We start from the raw sequence: 22,474 nt of genomic DNA, 5'->3' as shown, positions 1-22,474 counted from the left end.
GTACAATAGTTCAATACAATTTTCATTTCTAAGATGGGGCTAGCTACTTCTAGCCACTAGAAGCAGCAACTGTAGTTACTTTAGGAGAAAGTTACTTGAGCAAAATGCATTTCCTCAGAGGCGTCTTTCTTCCTAGATCCCACAGAATGGGGTGAGGAAGCAGTCTCTTTGAAAAGAGGGTGTACATATTACTTTTGAAAGGTGAGAAGTAGAACCTTGGAGCTCCTTCCATTCATTCAAAGCATTCATTTCAGAATACTGCTTGCTGACTAGTTACATTTTCAGTGCAATCCCATTTATATTTTCTTGGTATTGCGTCTCATTGTTCATAAACTTGTATTTGAGTAGGCTGCAAACACTGTGGGAGGCTATGGAATTTTTTTTTAAATTATAAGGTTATGTTCATTGTAAAACCATGTATGTAGAATATATTTCTTGATCAAAATTTGCCAAGAGTTATACTGCCATTAATCAGCTTCTGACATGTTTAAGTGGGAAAGAGAATTCTTGCCTGCTATATAAAAAATATTTGATACTGACTGCCTGTGCTAAAAAAAAAAAATTGTGGTTAAAATGCTCTTTTGAGTTTTCTCATGACAGAGTGAGTCTTTGTATGTTTTTCAGTTGACGTAAATGGCAGGTATTATATTTTATCATTTTTCATTGTACGGTCATAATTTTTCAAATTTATATTCTAAGATTCATATGTAGATTTCACATGCAACATTCCAGAATTCTTTCTCCATAAAAGTTCTGATCCATTAATTTAAATTCTCTGACTTGAAGTTCAAATGATGTGTTATCTGTAGCTGTGCACTTTTGTTTTCTGTGCTGTTAAAAAAAAGGTCAAAATCAGACAGGGCAGAGCAGAGGAAGGACAACATAGAGAGGCTGCATAACCCTGTCCTCCAGTGTTCTTGAGCTCAAAAATTACACTCCAAAGCACCTTGCTTCACTTCCAAAACAAGATATATGGCAGTTACATATCTTTCACCCTTCACTTAAACAGCAAAAAACAAGCTGATGGCATTAGACCATCGAACTGGGTGGGAGCAGTGAGCACAAAAGCACTGGTAAGTCTCGTAAGTGAAACATGCATGTAGGAGAATGCTTGTGCATGCTTATTCTGCAAAAGCCATGACAGAAAATGAATTTTTATTAACATTCACAAATTTCCCTTCCTCTATTATCAGTGAACCTGCATTTAGCACCCAAGACACATTCAGAATTGGGCCAGATGGGGAACAACTGCTTGTTCTTCTCCCTCATTACTCACTTTCTGGTGAAAAAGTGGTTTGGGGAGGGTGCTTTGGAGCTGGAAAATCTCCAGACTGATTTGGGACAGTGTGTATATAAGGCTCATGCCACCCCCAGGCAGCCATCCTGGCTTGGGGATGTTTCGTGTTGTAGGATTTATTTCATCAAAAGTGGCATGTTATACTACTGGGAGAAAGCAGCAGTGATTTGAAACAACTCTTGGTAAGAGTGAAAGAAGAAAAGTATAAAATGCAGGGCTGTAGCTGAATATTAAGAAACCAAAAATTGTGTCCAAAGAAGAATGACAGATCTTTACTGTTAATAATGAAAAAATAGAAATTTGGCTCAGTCTTCAGTTCTGCAGCCAAGAAATTTGAAGAAGACTGAGAAACTTGGACCGGTAGCAATGAAGGAACTAGAAAAGATTGTCAACTATAAAGATGTTTTACTGGAGACCAAGGTCAAGATCATCACAATGTATGGGTGTGAAAGCAGGACAGTGAATAAAAAAGCTGATAAGAAAATGTGTTTGAAGGATGGTGCTGGAGGAATGTTTTGCAAATACCCTGAACTGACAGAAGGCAGAAGGCAGAAGACGAAAGAGAGGACCAAATATGAGATGAGTCTAATACATAAAGGAAGGCACAGTCCTGAACTTGGAGAAGCTGAATGGAATTGTCATGGACAGGATGTTTTGGGTGGCTTTCACTCATAGGGTCTCCGTAAGTTAGAGATGACTTGATGGCAGATAGGATCGTGCTCTCAGTGATTGCGCCCATGTTATTGCACTGCTTGTAAGTTGGTTAAGACATTTTGGTTGGTTAAGACATTCTGAATTTAAGATAAAGTCAGTAATGTCAGCAACTGATTCCATATAGAAACAAGTTTCTATAGAAATATATATTGTCATCACCCTTGGAACATCATGTATGAAGGCCTTGAATTTTATAAGAATGAATTTTGCAATATGGATAGATGCTGCAGGGAGCTGCAACCAGTCAGGAGCTTCCTTTGCCATGTATATGGACCACACATTTGTTAAATAGTTTAGGTGCTTGTATAGAATAGGTCTATTCAACCAGTGTCAGATCTGAAGCAACCTTGAGTGTCAAATTGGATTGGGTTAGGATAATCCTGTTTGAGTGACAGGTACTGTTTAGTTGTACATTCTCATTTTGCTGTATTTTTAAGGAATGAGATTCCAGTATGAGGACCTGCTGGCACATGTGCATTTAGTTCTGCCAATCTGAAGTTAATACTTCATGAATTGGATGAAGTGCACAGTCTCCCCCAAAACTTATGCCAGGATCAGTTTCCTTGTCTTTAAACTGCCACGAGACTCTTTGTTGTAAACCGTTTTTCACAGTAAGCATTTATGGAAGTGATTGAACTCACCCAACACAAACCTTTAAATTAATGTTGTTATGTGCCATCAAGTCGTCTCTGACTTACAACAGCCCTATGAATGAAAGCTCTCTAAAAGGTCCTGTCCATGACAGCCCAGCTCAGCTTTTGTAACCTCAAGGCTGGGGCTTCCATTGTGGAGTCAATCCATCTCATAGTTGGTCTTTTTTTTCTTCTTCTGCCTTTGACTTTCCTTAGCACGATTGTCTTCTCCAGAGAGCTTTGCCTTCTCATTGTGTGTCCAAAGTAGGATAGCCTCAGTTTTGTCATTTTTGCTTCTAGAGTAAACTCTGGCTTGATTTGATCTAAACCGAAGAAATGCTTGTGTTTCTGTCAGTCTCTTTCTGTCAAACTCTCATCCAGCACCATGTTTCAAATGCATAAACTTTCTTCATGTGTCAGCTTTCTTCACTGCTTTCACACCCATACATTGTTTGGGAATACAACAATATGGATGATCTTGGCTTTGGTCTCCAGTGAAATGTCCTTACACTTGAATTAATAATCATTCAATAATTAATGATTTAGTATAGATCCTCTGAAAATGAGGAAAGGGAGACTTTTCTGTTTTGTTTGATAAAGCCCATCCAGCCTGCGAATGCCAGAAGGAAACATAACAAACTTTCTGAAGAAAATAATATGGTGCTGCATATATAAGCTTGCATGAGTGAGCCATAAAAAAGTAGTTGCGGGGCTAGGGAAACAAGTTTCAAGTTTCTTTGGCTCTATCATTTATTCCTCCAGGATCATTTCTTTTTGTTTGGTATCTAATCACATTGCTTAGCAAAATACAGACAGAGGAAAGAAAGTAAACAACACTAATTGTTATAGCCTAGCAATTACAACATTTTCCTAACTAGAGTTTCCAAGTTTAGTCTTTCTTTCCAATTCACAGACAAATGGGTGCCTAAGGGCACAATTTCGTCGTAATAACCAAGAGGTGGAGGTTGTGGTGGCAGGGGCGGCCGGCTGCTTGGAAGAAGTATGCTGATCTCCTCATGCAGACTGCTCGAAATGCAAGATAGCATTAAAATTAACTTGCATATAGGAGCAAAGACTTTGGAGTGCTATATTCTTTCCCCTGTCATGTTCCACCAGACAGCTTTGGGAAGCTCTTAAGCAAGGCGTGGAGGTGATGGCTTTCCCTTCTTGTTTTTTTCCCAGCAGCTGGTAGTCAAGCAAAATGCTGCTTTGTTAGGTGGAGTTTCCACCTAGCTATTATGGTTAATAACCACTGATAACTTGATCCTTCATGAATCCACAGAGCAGCCTCAGCAGAGAGCACAAACATTTTGTTCAAGAATGCTGTGGAAAAGTTGAATGCAACAAATCTGACTAATAATCAGTATTTACGAAGCACCATGTCCAAAAAGCCCAGCAATAAAATACAGCATATTGGTCTGTGGAAATGCCCAAGTTGTATCATCTGTAATAGTCCAGTTTGCGCACATGAGTGGGTAGGGAAAGGGTTAGCCCAGAGGCTTTTGCGCATTATAATGAGCCAGTGCACTAGACACTCCATCCCTGGGTTGCTTAGCATGTTGTTTGTCCCTGCAGTTCTGACTGCTCTCTCCCCTAACAAGCCAGAGTTTGAAACCAGGGAAGGATTACAACCACAGGAGCTCAGAGTTTACAAAAATAGAAATAGTTGCTGTTGCATGCAAGTCAGGCCAGTGAATCTACATATCTTGGCAAAGAAAGTGCCTATAACATCCTTCCCCAACCTGGTGCCCTGCAGCTGCCTTAGACTACTTCTATCAGCTCTAGCCAGCATGGGGAGATTGAATTATGCCAACATTTTGAAATTGAGAACAACAGAAATGTTCCTGTTTTCATCTCTTATTTTCACATTGTTTGGGAAGTATTTAGCAGCTCTGGTGTGTTTCTGGTAGGAGCATATTCTACATTGATTCTAAGACTTTTTTATTTAACTCTATGAAGAAGTTATACTAGTAAAGTCTTGAATCTCTGCACATCACCCAGCTCAGTACTAGCATGTGGAATTCTTTATCACAGAAAAGCACATTTTTACCAAGTTTTCTTGGCTACTCAGACTTCTGAACTACCCCAATGATACAAAGAGACTGTGCATTTGCCCAAACCTCTCTTCACGGAGAAGGTTCAGGGTGAGAGAATGAACTGTATATTGACACAGCACTTTTTTTTTCTAATGGCCACCGCAGGAGCATATCAGGGCATGGTCGGCAGCTGTCTCCAGCTACCATATTTAGAATATATTTGAGTACTCAGCCTGTCCATTAATCCTGCTCTGTGATTACTGCACAGTATCCTCTAGAGTTCTCTCACCCTCCAGCAGCTGGGCTCAGCTGCTTCTGTGGTCCCTCAGCAGTGTTCTCACTCAGAATCATAATACATTAAACTCTCTATGCAGTAGTATTTTTCTTCCCAAATGAAAAACATAGATAAAAACATTAAATTAGAATTGTACATATTTGACTATTTTGTATGCAGCACACCCGCAGATGAAATTCTGTGCTCACTTACTTGGGGGAAAGCTTCACTGAACTTAATAGGACCTACTTCAAAGTAAATAAGTACATACAGTTAAAATGTTAGTGAAACCTGATCACTTATTGAGCAAGTATCTATGTCTCAGTGTATGAGAGTTCAAAGCCATTTTAAGCCCATTTAACTGGGCAAAAAGAATCCCTCGGACTTATACTTTGATAAAGAAATAAAGATTCTAACATCCTTTTGGCCACCCTTGGAAAAGCACTTTTCCCAGAATTCTTTGGGTTAGTTTAGATATACTGGAAATCTGTTGCCTTTTAATGCATATTTCACATGGTACCTGAATACCAATAGTGAGTGACAGCACTGGGAAGATTGTAGAGTTTGAAGAGCTGTATCTTTGTTTGGCTGTAGCAGCCTGGTTTGGTCCTATTTCTGAAACATAGGTTCCTCTAACATTTACTTTCTGAGGGGTCCTGTCTGACCTTGGTGATTCTCTTTATCCTACCACAGCCCCTCTCTCTGTATAAGCAACTCACCTTTGCATTTCCTTTCCTCTAGAGATGCCAAAAGGCAGCCAGCCATTGAATGGCTTTTGTAGTAAAGGTGCTGAAATGCTCTTATGCATTTTAATAGTAATTTTAATAATATGAGTATTTCATAGTAAGACTTAATCGCTTAGCCTAGTAATTACGCAAAACTCTGTTACAAGGTTTTCTTTTCTTTAAAGAGCTAAGTAAAAGGAAAAAAAAAACATTTCATTCACTAAATGGTAATGTAATATAAGGAAATTAAACAGTTTTAGGAAAATACATGCAAAAACAGGTTTTGTTTATAAAAACATTCATATTGCTATATCCCCAAATAATTGGAACAATTTTAGCCAAACATTTAGAGAACAATCCCATGAAAGAGGAACCACTAATTTTTAAGACCTGGTAGGCGGTGATCATATTGGAAGCTAGGAAGTCCTTCCATTTTTCTTTTCTTTTATTTCTGCTGGTTTGCCTGCCCGAACGTTTGTTTTAGTTGGAAGGAAAGTAGCTGCATCAGCATCAGGGCCCAAAGTCACCCAGTGGCCTTCCTGACTGAGCAGGGACTACAACCTGGATCTCTCAGATCCTCACAACACTGTAACCTGCATGCCTCTAGACTGCATACTTAATACTGTTCTATTGTCTATTTGACTTGCTCCTGATACATTAATAATTCAATATATTGTACATTGGCTGTCATTAATTCTACTAATTATGTGCCAGGATAGTTAATCTGGTAAGCAAGGAAAACTGTCAAGAGGGATGCTTCTTGCGTGAGGGCCCACGTAACTGGTTGACATGATTTCAGCATTTAAAGTAACTGTGATGTAGAACAAGTCTATCAATGGCTATTATTCAACTGCCTCTCAGTGCCAGTTGAAATGAATGCAAGGGAGTCACTGCACTTAGGTCCTACTTGTAGGCCTCCCACTGGGACATTTGCTTGGTTGCTATGGGACACAGAATGCCGGACCAGCTGGGTTTTGCCCTAACCCAGCACAGCTTTGCTTATGTTCCCAACTTATTGGCTTAATGGTTGATTTCAGTAGGTCTAAAATAAATACATAGAAATCAAGGGAAAATGTGTATTAATTTTAAACTTAAGAACCACTTAGAAAATGGTCTGGTGAATTTTATTCTCTCAAGTCAGGCAGCTAAACCAGTTGGGTTTCCTGAATCCCCATACAAGAATTTCATACAAGTGCATAAGAAGTTCACAATTATCAGCTTCTTTAAAAAACTTGAACTTCTCTGTTTATCTTAGGTATGAGAATATATACAGATACATTGATCAAGATCTGGCCATTTTCACTGCAGAAGTATCTACAAAATCTGGCCCTGCTGTTTAAATCTTCTGAGCTATATCTAGAAATGTTAAACAAATAATATTATATAACCACATTATCACCAAACAAGCTACTCTAAAATCCTAGACTTCTGCAAAAATTCTTGATGAAAAATTAAACGGATTGTTTCTTGACTGCTGAGGAAAATTGGTGCCATACTTAAAAAACTCACCTCTACCTGCAGAGCTTCTAACACCAATTTCACCTTCTTATGTTCCTCCCATTTGATCATGTAATATTCCAGCTTTCTTTAATAAATGGGGTGGCAATAACATTTTCAATTTCAATTCACATTCTTATTTATGCACAGATATATTTGCTTTGTGGGAATGTGCTTGCTGGCAACAGTATATTAGCACAAGTTTAGTAGGAAGAACTCATTTCACTTCCCAAGGTATCTTTTTATAGCATTAAAAATTAGTTAATTGCTATGAAAAAGTGACTATATGCTTATGTATACAGGGCATTGGTTGTGCAGTCATCATTCCTTACTCACAGTTGTTTAAAGGTTCCTCAGATGATGCTGTCACCCTCCCATGCTGTATCTATTTTCAGTTTTGTCACAGAATTGAGATCTGAGCTGTACAGTCTTTTCTTTCCTGCTGTTCCACTGCATAACTTCTAGGTGGCAGAGTGCTATAGCAGAATATCACAATTACACAAGAATGAATATACTGTCTTCTTGCACTTACAGAAATAATGCTTCCATTTCCTCACTCTAAGAAACCTGGGAAAATGCTCTTGAAAACAAGAAGCAAAACAGAAGGATCATGATGTCATCTAAAGAACTTGTACACAATTATAAGGTAGTACAATAAATGACTCAGGTAGAAAAGCTCATTTTTTCTAACGGTGAAAAACAGCACGATTTCCTCTTGAGTATTTGTACTATTTGCTGTAACAAAGTGCCACCTAGAAGTTATGTAGAAATGCAAGAAAGGAAATACCTTGTATGACACTGGTATTTCACGTCTGTGGCAAAAGCAAAAGCAGATGTGGCAGATTAACAGCCTTATGCAGAATAGCTGCATATATTATTCCAAAGTTAGCAGAGTGGGTGTGTGCAGGGGAACAAACCTACCAATAATTAAACATGTTGAGACATTGTCTTTCTGGCTTTTTTCCTAGGTATGCATCTAGAAATTGATGCCAATATCTTCTGGAGTTTTCTAGCAGTTAATTTAACAAAAGCAAAAACACCAAAGGTTTTTGAATAAATTTTAGTAAGGTGTTTATAATATAAAATTTGCTTTCTCTGCAGCCTGAGAAAGCAAACAACTGGGGGGTTTTGTAACTAAATTATGGGAAAACAGCTGGAGATGTTTTGTGGGAAAGAAAGCGTTATTCTATTAGGTACTATGCAGTGCCAGCTACCCATAATAAATCACCAAGAGTAGAGCTCAATTTAAATTTTATACTCAGCTTTTTGTTGCTGTTCTTTTGAAAACCATTATGAAGTAAGTGAAAGGGAGGAGGGATGAGAGCCCATGGGGGAACAGGTATGGGATGTGTGGGAGAGTGAGGCATGGAGAATGGGATAAGGTTAGTGTCCAAGAGAGGAGAATGTGAATTTTGGAGGAGAGGAGAGGAGAGGAGAGGGCAGGACACATTGGTTTAGAAGGGAGGGATTGGGGATGATCTTGTTACTAAGGGCACTTGTTGGATAGCCAAAAGAGTGAGCCGAGCCAGTTTTAGATTAGGATTACCTTGTGTGGAATTTAGATTGTCACGCTGTTGATCAGGCTTCATGCACACAGCCAAATTCTACTACTGAGAGCATTCAGGAGGGCCTGCACATACAGTTCTAGATCTGCCACTAGCATCTTCATTTAGCAGCATCAGCAGTGGCAGGACTGCAGCTGCAATTGCAAACATTCTCAGTTTCTTTGAATGAGATCAGACAGTACTAGGCTAGATGGAGTAGAGGCTGGACTCAGCATTAAGCAGCTTTGTATGTTCATGGAATGTCTTGTGTCACTATCATTGCTAGGATTATCCCATAGTTATGATGCAGTGAATTTCCAAATGGGAGGGATTTTTGGGGGAGGGGGAGGGGGGAAGCTACAGACACTGCAGACCCTTGGCTATGCAAAAGTAGACACAGTGGGGGCAAACCAAACAGACCATTGGCACCAGTTAGTGCAATGGAGCAAAATTCTGTCTGTGTCAAATCACAAGCCATGGATACCAATGCCTGAACAATTTGTATCCTGCACAAATGGTTGGTCTATAGTTAAAGCTTGTGTTTAGAAGTAGGAAGCACCTTGGCGGGTACTGAACACACCTGGCCATCCACATCACAAACGTTCCAAAGGATACACTGTTTTTCTTTGAATCAAAGCTTCTGTCAAAGGGCACAACTCAAGTTTCTTGAGCACTTGTGGCAGAAGCTGCAGGAGGATGGATTGAATTACTGCATCCTTTGGCTGCCCTGACCGCTACGTCTTCTGTGCCAGCACCACCCACATTTTTTATTCTGCTGTCTGCTTGTGAAACTAAGAGGAGAAGGGTGGTTTTGGATGCTGTCCACTGACAGAATTTTTGCATTCTTCGTCATGGTATATAGTGGTAAAGAAATGGATTTAATCCAAGATGCCAGTAATTCCCTACCTCTGAATCAGCTCTGTAAATTCTCTATATTAAAGATACCAGTGTTCTTGCTGATTTTTGCAAAGCCCTAGTTTGCGATTTACATATGAGACTTGCTACTGCTTGCCTGCAATACATAGAATGACCAACTGATCTCATGATAAGAAGTGACTGGGCTTCTTGGTAATTTTTTACATCAGGCCTCCACACTGTATTTATTTTTATGTGCATGATTTCTAGATCATCTTTCAACAAAAAATGTTCAGAAGGTAGTTTATAGAAAGTTAAAAATGCAAGCATAGAACACATATGAATAAAACAGTAATTTTAAAAACTACGTAAGAGCAACAAAAGGGGGGACCCTTCCAACTCATCCCCAAATTCCTACTGGAACCAAACAGGAAAGGGCTTCACCTGACTCCAAAGAATACATATGCATTTCTAACAGAGAACATGTAATAATTCTGGGACAGGAGGCAACCACAGGGACTGCCCTGCTTGTGACAATCCTACCTTCCTAGGGGTTGGAAACTGCAGTAAGGCTTTATTGGCAGATAATGCATCTTGGCTGGGAACATGTCATATGATAAAACATGTTAAACACATTACATGGATAGCCCCCTAGGAGATAGATAAACCCATTTCTTTTTTCTTTTTTTCTTCTGCATTACTGTCAAACCATCCCGAGACCTCAGTAACAGATGGTATTAAAAAGTTTTTAATAAATAAATGAATTTAGTATTGTAGTATTTGTTCACCCTCATCCTCTTGAATACAAATGTCCAAATAATATTCCAGAAAGCTCCTGGAATACAGCTTTCAGAAATACAGTGCTGGGTTATATACACTCCCAAAACTATGACTGATGATAAGAGGGCCCGCTGATCCATCATGTTTGCCAATGGGATGTGAGGAAAGTTGTATCCAAGAAAGGTTGTGCCACATATTCCTACCTCTCTGAAAGCCAGTTTCATGATAATCTGAAGTTTCAATGGAGAGGAAAATCTTTCAAGGCCTGGGAATGCAACCCTATTGAAGGATCTCAGGGCAGAACTTGGAGTTCGACTATGAAGTCTTGAAACTCCAAGCAGGTTAACAGGGAGATATTTCTCCTGTTGTGTCCAGATGCAGATCTTTATCAAAATCTATCAAACCCTTTCTGTCCATCAGATAAAAAGCCAGATTGAAAAAGATCAAGGGGAGATTACGTATGTTTAAACTGTCCAGGTCCTCCTCATACCTAAAGGTTACCTAAAGGACCACTTACGTCCTTATGTGCCCTCCCACCCCTTGAGATCGGCGGCAGAGGCCCTTCTCCGGGAGCCCTCCGTGAAGGACATTAGGAGGGTGAGTACCCGGAGGAGGGCTTTCTCTGCGGTGGCGCCCAACCTATGGAATGCGCTCCCCAGAGAGGTCTGCCTAGCGCTGTCGTTATTTGCTTTTCGGCGCCAGGCAAAGACCTTTTTATTGAAACGGCATTTTAATTGTTGATTTTATTTATTGATTTTAACAACTTTGGCCAGGATGTCTCCAATTGCATTTTATTGTATTAATGATATTTATTTGTAAGCCGCCCCGAGGCTTAGGCGAATGGGGCGGCATATAAGTCCGCTAAATAAATAAATAAATAAATAATATACAAGATGGCTAGCTATATATATTTTATAATAGTGATAATATGCACATGTAAAGCTTTGTTTTCCATCTCAGGCTGTCTAATACTAAGCAAAAAAAGTAGATGCCACCTCAAGGAAAGCAACCGAATCAGGGCTAGAGATAGCTGGGCTATTATATGAGATGACCTATATGCCCTGCATTAATCTGAATAAAGCTTCTGTCACATCGATGGAAAATTTTGGCTCAGAATATTGGGAGGAATAATCCAATACAAAATATTGAGCAAGTGATAATGAAGCAATGTAGTTTGACGTATAGGAGATACATCAATGAATTCTAAGTTAATTTTCCAGGATTTTTTTTTTCAAGTTGGATTTCATGAACATGAAATCATAAATCAATAATGCACATTCATTTCATAATTATTTTCAGTACTCTTATTTGTGAATGCCCATTTCCAAGTTTTTAGTGGCATCTGTTACACAGATTAAGTTTTTCCATGCATACAAATGATATCGTATTTTGAAATGTTCATAGGCTAACAGTACAGCAGCTATAGAAATTAGCCCATGTTGTTCCATTTTTAATGCAAATATCTCATGTAATTTGGTAGAGTATCATTTTTCCTAAATTATGATAGTTTATTTTTTTTTACTATTCTAATATACCAGGACCACCATAAGTGAACAAAATCAAAACAGACATTGGCATATATAATTTGCAAAAGTAGTAATACATTTGACATTTATTATGCTAGAATACCAGAGAAATGCTTGAAGTCTTTAATTTACCTAGATTAGCTGCAGTAGTGGAGCAAGACTTCTGGTTCTGAGAGCAAAGCAATCCATTTAATTATTAATTTGAATGTATTGATGTGAAATGAGTACTTAAAAATAGGAATTAATGTCATGTTTTAATTGAGTGATACATTTATTTTCATTTGGCCACATCAACATACATCAGGACAAATGAAATGGTGAACATATGTTAAAGTACATCTGAAAGCATACCAAATAACACAATAAATGAAAACTTAATAAATAAAGTAAATATTATGTTGTGGATACATACTTCAGGATGCTTGAGAAATTCCAGACCTCAATACTAAAAATATCAGTAAAGTAGAAACTATAAGAGAAATCATATTGATTCCGATGTGTAAAACATTTCCCTCATGACTCTGCTGCCCCCTTGATTTTAAAAGCATTTTACATATAAGTGTTTGAGTGATCAAAAAGTTCTAAATGTGTTACCTGCGTCATTTTTGTATCAACTCTGTAAGGCGGGTTAGTTTTGGTGTCTCCAGTTTGTGAATGGAGACGGAAGACTCAGAACAATTAGCTTGCCTTGCTATTTGATTAACCACCAACATGATGTTTGAATGGGGGATGTCAAATTTACGGCTCAGACATTAGCCAATAGAAAACAGCAATTCTTTTTTTGGGGGGGGGGGTATGATGTTGAAATAAGTGTTAAAATGCTTGAATGCTGTTTCAACACTGTCATGCTATTCAGTACCCTGGCTGGGATAAGAAGATCTCGATATAATAAACCATGGTCTGATCCTAGATTCATATCCTGGTTTGTCCTCTGCGATTATATCACAGTTTCTTGGTTCAGATATAACAGGAAACTGTTACACGACAGAAACTCTGAAGCTGGTTGTACAAAGGAAAGATTGGAAAGGAAATGCGAAGACAGAATGTATTTAAAAAAACCCTATCCTTAGTTAATAAACCGTGATTAATTTAGAGACATTGTTTCATTTGAACGATGCCAGTGGGAAGTAGGAAAGATACTAAGGGCAAAAACGAAATGGTTTGAGAGGTCAGGATTTTGTCTCGCATCTGTTTCAATCAATGCTTCTTTCATGGGAGTGGTTTTTGGCTCTCACTGTACGCTTCCATTCCCAAGCTGTAGATCAGCAATTTATGTCAGCTGCAGAGTGATTTTTTCTGGCTTCTCTATCATTATTCATCAAATTTATTCTCTAGTCACCAACTTGATGTCCAAGAAGAAGCTCAGCTCTTGTTGGTGCCAATCCAGGAGTTAAGAAACATCACTGATATTTAAATGGCTTGTCCTTTCAAAGCCTAATTTTATATCTGTTGCCTAATTATGTACCCTCACATTCCAGTCTGAGAGTTTTTGTCACTTTCAGTGGCTGAAAGAATGAGAATTGTACATTTTCAAGCACACACTTTTATGTATTTCATATTCCAGAGGTGAACCCTGTACTAAATGGTCATCAGGAGACCTAGCTCAGATTTTCCTGAATTACAGCAGATGTTAGCATTGTTTCGACCTGTCCAAGCTATAGTCAGTGGGTATCCCTGAGCTACAGAGCAACAAACAAACAATCTGTTTATGCTGGCACCAAAGTGTACTCCATCATATTTTTGGCAACTGGGAGAGTGCCTACTTGCCAGAAAAAAATCCATCTGCCTCCCTTAATGATATGATTAGGCTGACCTACATGGATGCTATGAAAACTGGAATCAAACTGGAGCAAGACTGGGAATCAAAGCAGTTCCCATGAGAGCAATGCAGTAGTCCTTATGTAGCACACCAGTCAGGGTGAAACATGGTTCCTGCTGCACCAAAAGGTGGCTGAATACCTGAATACTTAGTCCCTCCAGCCTCTATCTCCTTGGTAGAGCAGCTTAGATGACTGTGCTACATGTAGGTAGGAAAATGTGTGCACCAAAGAAATATTATTAATTATTTAAAACATTTCTATGCCGCCCCCATCACAACAAAGCCTCGGGGCAGCTCACAGCGTAATATGCAGCATGTGATCCGCCAAACTGAGTGTCACACACCAGCCATGTTTGTGGCTTGCCCATTGCTTGATAAGTTACTTGTTTTATTTCCTGGCCATTCAGCAAGAGCAACTTATTAATTGTTCTCTTAGTGGTTGCTGCTCTGCTCACAAATTGTGCAGAAATCAGATTGTGATTTAGTGCCAAGTCAGAGCAGTGCTGCTTTGCACAAAGATTTTTGCCTACCTTTTTTGGTGATTTTGCATCCTCCTTTGCAAAGAGGTGCAAACATGTCCAGGTAGAAAGGTACCAGGTGTTTATCTCCTTTGCTGAGGTACTAATAATCCATATGCAGTACACCAGATAGGAAATATGGTTCCATCTATCTGGGCAACTGAGATATATTCACTTTTTCTCCTTTCCTGCATTCAGGGAAATAATAGGACTTTGCCCTGACCTATGTCATCATGTAGTTAGTGCATTACTTTTGTCGTTATATTGCATCATTGTGTTGACTATGTGATCCCTGATTGGCTATGATTTCATTGCCTTTTGAAGTTAAAAAAGTGAAAGCAGTGGCTTTAAACAGTTGGGAAAAAATGGAAGGTAGAGATTTTTCATGAACAAAAACCTTCCCAAGAATTCTTTCTTCAATGACTTTCATATTAAAAGTAAAAACTTAGTGTAAATTCAGTGCATATTAGATTAAAATATTTTATGGATCTTCTCTCACTATTCAAAAGAAATATAGTAATTCATAGCCATACATGATTAATAAAACAAAGGATGAACCATCATGTTGGATGACAGGGTTATTTGCTTTTCTTCTATTGTTCTTTTCATGTGGTTGCATTATTCTCTGACTTTAAAAGTTTGAATGAAAAACTCAGAGAATATGGAATTTGCTTTCATCTGCTTGGCATTTTCATTGTTTCTGAGTGATATATTTATTAGAAGGTGGGGTAGCTATAATACACAAATACATATATTATGCCTATTTTTGAATGCCACATCAGTATATCAGCTAATGTGAAAATAGACATGTCTTTTAGCCATTTTTCATTTGTCAGACCGAAAGCATACTGATGGTTACTCTTTCCATCAGGCATTCCAGCTGAGAGAAGATTGTCTTTGTCTGCTATCTGTTTTGTTGAGTACCTAAATGAAATATGAACAGATAGGCTTTAATTCACACATTTTATGTATTAGTGGTACAAACTTGCATTTTTATGCTGGTGTGAAATCCAAAGTGCACAAGTTTGTCATGGGTAAATTCCATACTATTCTATATTCTTACAGTCTGCTTTATAATGCATGGTTTTAACTGAAAACAGAACCCCACCACCACCACCACATGTTCCAGCTTTAGGAATCTGTAGAGTTAATCATGAGAAAATCCAGACATGGTGATAGCGATGATGTCACACGTTTGGCCCCTGTTCATTTAAAATGCAATGTTGAAGCAGACAAATTGGTTTCTGTGAAATGCCCCAAACGACTTGAGTTCGCAAGACTTCTAATAGCACCTACTTCTAGGGTTCCACAAGATTATACTGTGCAATTTAACATGTGAGTTTTCTTTATAAGTGAGGGGGAAATGGTCAGGGTTTGGTTTTCTCTTCAAAAGCTGACTTTTTAATAATGCCCATGTTACATTTTTTCTTCCATGACAAAGTAAGCCAGACTGGCATCCACATATCTGGGCGCCTAATGAGACCCACACCTCTGCATGGGACCCACATGGCACCTCCTGACCCAGGTGTTTCTGCTGCAAGCTTTTAATTCTGCTTTTACCTGCCCTTCCTGAACTTGCAAAGAATTACAGGAGATGCGAAATGGAGCAACATCCTCCATTTGCTTTGTATTCTTCCTCTGGACAGTTATGTAGTTTGGGCTCAGAGGAAGTAGTACTGAATGGGCAGTACTGATGTGGGTGAGGAAATGAGAAATGGCTTTTGAGGATCCAGTGGCCAATTTCCTCACCCACACAGAACCCACTGGTGGTCTAGGCTCCTGCCTTCAATTTTGTAGCATGCCCAACAAACAGCCTACAGTTTCACTGTTAAACAAAGTGCATTTTGTTTCACAGAAAAATCACAAGTGTTGGTTTTCTTTGCTGTTGCCATCACAACAAATTCTGTTGCAAGGGCTGCATAAAAGGCTAGAAGTCATCCCCTACTTCTGCATTCCATATGGCAAATCAATTCACCCATATGCAGATGCATTCTGCATCCTACGGTTTGGAAAAACAGAAGTTGATGAAAGAGTTAACAGTCCTACACATCTGCATTTCTTTTAAAAGAATAGTGTTCTGGCACCTTTACATACATTTTTGTGTTGCTAGTTAGCCCCCAAGTTCCTTTGCACGATGCCAAATTAGGAAGCAAAGAAACGGGTGGTTTGGGAAACAAGCACAACCAGACAGCCCAGTTCCATTTGTTTCTTGTGAGGTGACACTGTAACAACTTGGTTCTGTCTTGCGTCATTACACTGCAGGGAAGTTGTCCACTTATTAATATCCAATTTCTAACCTTTATATCTTTTATCCATACCCTGCATGTCATTGGCTACTTCTTGTGTAAGTACATTGCTATCTTTCTTCTGTATTAGCAGAAGTCAACCTGGAAATGAATCTGAATAACATTATAAACCAATGTTCATCTTTGAGAGCATGAAGGAAGGATGTGGGCATCTGGGTTTGATAAAATGTAAGTAGCAGGAAAGTGCCGTAACATGATTTTGTGGCTTTCACAAAATATACTGGCTGATCTCAAAAGTATTTGTTTCCGATGAATAATACCAAAGTGGCAACTTCAGCCACAGGAGCGTCCATTCACATGTAATGTTCAACATGTGTGAGAATTTCTCCACTGTTTCCAGTACAAGAGGATAACTTAGGGAACACTCCTTGTCTGTCTGTCTGTCTGTCTGTCTGTCTGTCTGTCTGTCTTTGTTTCCTGTATGGATAAAGGTACCCCATCCTTTGAAGCTGAAAGGGGAGCTTGCTTGCATAGGAGTTCTCTATCTACTCTACTCACAATCACCTTCAGCACTCTGAAAAACTTCGTATGCTTTAAACCCACTGAAATTAGTATGTCAACTCTAATATGTTTGATAGGAAGACTTCAGAATAAATCAGTTTCGATAATTTATTTTACTTATAAAGTTTGGTATGGCGAAGACCTTCCCTGATAACTGATCTGGTTAAACATGGAAGTACAGATATTTTTTCCTCAAATTATTTGTGTGAAGAGAAGTAAAATACTTTATATAAAATGCAATGTAAAGGCTGCACATTTGTAAGATCCATTTATATTGACTTAGAACAGTTAATCTTCGCTACCTGAGTTCACAAACTGCTATAAATTTTACAGTCTGTTAGCTCCTAGTCCAGAAACTGAAGCATTTGCTTTATTATTTCCAAAGCATTTGTCCACACCAGCATCAAGATATTCTGGCATGAAGACCATTAAAAGAGAGAGATAATATATTTCAGCGATACCAAATTGATAGCTGACTCAATAGGGGTTGAAGGAAAGTGACATTTCTATCATTATTGGTCAGTGTGAGGTGCTAGAAAGCCATCAAGAGAAGCAGGAGGCAGCTAGTGAAAACAAAATATGACTATCTCTCGCTTCAGTCTTACAGAAGTTAGAAACAAAGTCTATAAAAGTATAAAAACAATCTAAAGATTTTTATTTACTTTGCTTTGCCATATCAGTAAGAAACTGCCGGCATAATGGCAGAGTAAAACCCTGCAGGCTTGGTTTTAGGTTTTTACATCAATATTTTATCTTATTCCATGTAATGGCCTGCCTGCGACAATAACGTAGTCAAATACAGATAGCAAATTCGGAAAAAAAGTGAGTCACAGAGACCACTAGAAGTAGTATCTGCAACATCACAGAAGTGCGTACAGACAGGGCCACATGCTAGCAAACCAAATAGCTATGAAATACAAGAATTCTTGATCAACACTTCCCCTGACTATTTTTGTCTGTACTGCAAGGTATATAAACATTAATGTTAACATTATGTTTTAGAAGAACATTCAGTACTTACCTATGCAAAATAAGATACCACTGCAACTATCAGATTCATTATGGTAGCTTTTTAAATTATATGAAAACCATGTAAATGAAGTGGATTTGCTAGGATTGTCACTAAACGATATCCTGCAAGGGTTTTTTTTTAAATACTGCTGCTTTCCCTGTTAAACTACACAGAAAAAAATCATGGGTGGACTGATATAAGAGAGTAGTATTGTATTTTATTATTGGCGTAATAAAGGACTGTGAAATTAATGGAAACATCATTCTAAGCTTGGCAAAGTGTCAGGATAATTTTTGCAAGATATCATTCATCATTGTCTCCATTTACATCTGAGATGTGGAGAAGTGTTGATATAAATGCTGAGATACATGAAACTATACAAACAGGTAGTTGTGCTACAAGCATTCTTAAATGTTTCAGAAGTTTTTTATGAGCATGGAGCTTTGTGGTTTGAGCCCTTAATACTTAACAACCTTAATTCACTTGTCATAGTGGGGCTTTCTTTGCTAATAGCAACCAGCTGCAAGTAGTGCATTAGCAGATCTACAAGATACTAGAAACATATTATTTAAAATGACGCATTTTAAAATCAATACCAAATGTCCTGTTGTATGATTAGTAAGAAGACATTTGGGTGTTAGGCATTGTCAGTACACTCTAAAATAACCAGGAGTCCATAAGTTACCACATTTTTAAAGGTTGCTAAGCCTACACACAGATACAGAACTTTCAGTCCATATCACAGAAAAGATATTACTCACTGTAGTTGCTGTTACGCTCCAGTACTCCTTTTATCTTGCCTCTCTTATCAATCTTGATATACCACTGAGTTCGACAGAAGAGTCTTCTCACTCTTATATTCCCCCCTTCCATATAATCATAACTTCTGGTATGTCGCTCTGGGGAGGAACAGTTCCCATTTGTAGCCATTTGCTCTGGGGTCATGTCATTGCAAGCTAATGATATAGCGCCCACAAGGAAGATAATATAAAAAGATGATCTGTAGAGCAAAGTTGGCAATATCCATGTCAATATCCATCTGTGCATTATAGTGCAGTGTTCTGGGTGCTCACGAACAACATAATGAAAAGAATCCGTCTTCAGTAAATCGCTCCTTGGACCTTTTATTGTAAAGGGAATGAAACAGCAACTTCCAGAATTCTCGTCCTCCTGCCTTCTTGTAACATACAGATATCACCTTTTAAATATCCTTTCAGCCAGAATATCCTTTAAAGAAACAGGTTTTATTTTTTTTAAATTAATTTATCTCCCGCCTTTCCACCAAAAAAGGGCACTCAAGGTGGCTAGCAACAAATCTAGGTTTAAAACAAAATCTGAATTAAAACATAAGGTAGCAAGTCAGTCACAATTAAAAACATAACAATAAAAGAAACAGTAGGAACCTAGTAAAACACCTTCACAATAACTCCCTTGCAATAGCCTTGTCTACTGTGACTTCCTTTACTAAATCTTGTATTCTCTGCTTACACTGAAAGCAGAAGATCTAGGAGGAAAGTGGAATGCATAAATTTCTATGCTCATTACATAAGCAACAAAGTTATCATTTATGTCATGGGAAAAACAGTAGGAAAGCAGCAGCAACAAAAAAGTTGATCTGCGCATGTTAGCAAAGGTTTACTTTTCTCCTATTTGTAATTCTAGTGTGCCTGATGATTCCGCTAAATCACTACATTCTTCTGTAGGAGAGACATGGCTGCATCCTCTTTCACTTGATTACTGCATGAATTTGTCATAGTAGTAATTTTCCTAAAGCTTAGTCCTGTATTCCAGTTTTAATTGTCAGGGCAATTAAAGTATACTTAGCTCAAGTTTTATATACTCTGCGCACGTGCAGTTCCTTTGCCACTGTCCCATAAGAAGCTGTCAAAAGCATTGCTTCTGATCTTACCAAATCACGAGGGCAGAGAATGCTGTTAGCAGCTAAGAAATCTTTAAGAACTTTTTAAAGAAGGCTGATGACTTACTTGCTCCTGTTGATAACAGCTGGACAGACAAGTATTCCATTTCTGTTGTCTGCCTTTTGCAACATGAGACGCTGTACTGTAGCTACAAACTTTCCTAGCTCAGAAAGGCTGCAACAGAATCATAATTGTTTCCATAAATCAGCATGTGTGCAAGAGGATGTGTGGGAGCATGTGTGCGTGCACACTTGTTTGTGTATTAGTGAGTGAATGTGTTGTGTTAAGCCTTTTTGGGCTTGGGCGCTGCGTCTTTTTTTAAAGAAAATCTTTGCTGACCTCTCTTGGAAGCAATTAGGACACAACTAGTCAGCTGTCGGTTGAATACGGGAACAAAAATAAATCCTGTGCAGAATTGTATGGTCATCAGAGGGAGCTATGAACATAGCTGATGCCACTGATCTGAAACCTGCCACTTTTCCAGAAATATGGGCTTCTCTGACTCCTTAATTCAGATGCTATTCTTGTTGGTTCCTTATTTAGTAAAAGCACGATCCTTCTCTGGAGCAGATATGCATTTCTGATTTCTTTTTTCCCCAAAACCTGATTACTGCACTTTCAGTTTAGCATTCTCCATAGAAAGCAGAACAGAATTTTATGTATTATGAGCAAGCTACGTATTAATGTTTTGTTTGGAGTTTTCTAAACAAGATTTTTCATTATTTAATCAGTCATATCACTGGCAAGAGTTGAGCTAATTATGTTCACTGCCTTCCTGCCAGTGCCAACTTACCCACAGCTTGTAAGAGAAACAATGCGAGGAAAATTGTTTACTAAAATTAGCACTTGTCCTGGCTCGGTTCAGTGTCTCAGTAGGAGAAGTAGTAAAACTGGGTTGAAATAAAATGTCATACACACATCTACAGTGATATCCAAATGATCTACCACCTTTACCAACGATTTCTCATCCACTGGTATATTGCTTCCACTGACATCATAATGAGAACAAAAACAAGGCACGTTTGATCTGACATTAGAGTAAACCAGTGCAGATAGCTATATTAAGCTTAATAGCTGATGAGATTTGGGTGCAAATCCTATCCCACCAAATATAGAGATGACCAGTGCATGTTGCCTGCTGTCTGGGAAAATATATGGGCAGAACAGCATGATTCTGAAAGTTGGACTAATTTTGCAGAGGGAGAAAATGATATTCACCGAAAATTGCAATTATAACATTGCAAATGTTACCAGTATTCAGGATCAACTCTCTGCTTGATAGTACTGTTATATGCTATTTAAGCCTGTTATATGGGTGTATTATTGTGTATTTTTCTGGCTACTGATATCCATAGTTTGTCAGGAAGCATTTTAAGGTATTTGCTCCTTTTTAGCCTCAAAATATGTTAATAATGAATATACCATTCCGTTCCTGCTGTTGTACCAAGAGCAAGTAATGTGGTACCCACAGACCCCAATGTGCTGCCAGAAAATTTGCATGGTGCCCGCCAAGGTGCCCCACTATCATATATACACACACATATATACAAGAGACATATTTTCTTAGTGGCACCAGAAAATAGTATTCTGCTTTTTCTGAAAGTTGTGGGATCAAAAGAAGTGTTTAGTACATTTGAAAACAAAAAAATGGCGTTTTTCTTCCCTCCCTGGGTCTTCTGGCTCCTCTTTTAATACTTGTTCTGAGTGTGTATGTGTGTGTGGCTCATTTTCTCTATAGATCTGATTCCTTTTTTCCCCTTCCTTTCCTGCCTTCATTCTCTGGCTGCCCTTCCTTCCTTCCTTCCTTCCTTCCTTCCTTCCTTCCTTCCTTCCTTCCTTGGATGGCTTTAAAGGGGGATTAGACAATTTCATAGAGCAGAAGGCTATGCTAGGTTATAAAAGCATCGTTGTAGTTTCTTCTGGGAGCTACCTACATGCCACATCTATTTCCTGTATGTCTGAATAAACTGTAAATGCTTTTAATTGTGTACTCCCAGTGGACTCACTAAGGGTGTTTTTTCACTCATCTCACATGTCTTGTCTTGCTGATATGGGAGCCTCTCCCTCTCCACTTTGCCCCTTGCCACTTTGAATATTTCCCCCAGCAGCTGCACTTGCCCCCCTCCTCAGTTGCAATGAACCCACATTGCAGCTTTCTTACTCTGCTCCCACTCAAATCTCTGCTCATCCCGTTGGCAACATCAGGTATGGTTCTCTTCCCCTTTGATACATGGCAAGCTCTGCTATCCCACATAACATAGCATATCCCACCTGTTTTAATTGGAGTTTTATTATTAGCTAAATTTTAGGACACTGTGTTTTAAATTATTATTATTACATTTTATACTGTTAAACTGTCCCAAGGCTTTGGTAATGGGATGGTCTACAAAAGTTTTAAATAAATAAAATATATAAATCCCAAAGCTGTGCCCTGCTCTACACATCCAGTAGAGCATTCTTCCCCATGCGGGCATGCATCCAACCACTAGACACATGTCTGCTCCTTCTACAACTAGGCC

At 38.6% G+C, this 22,474-nt stretch overlaps 1 protein-coding gene across 1 annotated transcript in view; it reads right to left on the bottom strand.

Annotated features, from left to right (window-relative positions):
* Positions 1-20,188, bottom strand: part of FGF7 (fibroblast growth factor 7) — a 38,577-nt gene extending 18,389 nt beyond the window's left edge. Inside the window, exons 1-2 of the mRNA XM_044438593.1 lie at positions 20,022-20,188; positions 18,798-19,263 (exon numbers count right to left, since the gene is read on the bottom strand). Coding sequence (XP_044294528.1) covers positions 18,798-19,083 — 286 coding nt within the window. The 5' untranslated portion in view covers positions 19,084-19,263; positions 20,022-20,188. The remainder of the gene's footprint in view (positions 1-18,797; positions 19,264-20,021) is intronic.
* Positions 20,189-22,474: the final 2,286 nt, after the last annotated feature.

The sequence above is a fragment of the Varanus komodoensis genome, unplaced genomic scaffold (genome assembly GCF_004798865.1).
Source record: "Varanus komodoensis strain SLA01 unplaced genomic scaffold, ASM479886v1 scaffold33, whole genome shotgun sequence".
Lineage (NCBI taxonomy): Eukaryota > Metazoa > Chordata > Lepidosauria > Squamata > Varanidae > Varanus > Varanus komodoensis.
This window is presented reverse-complemented; position numbering and strand designations above follow the sequence as displayed.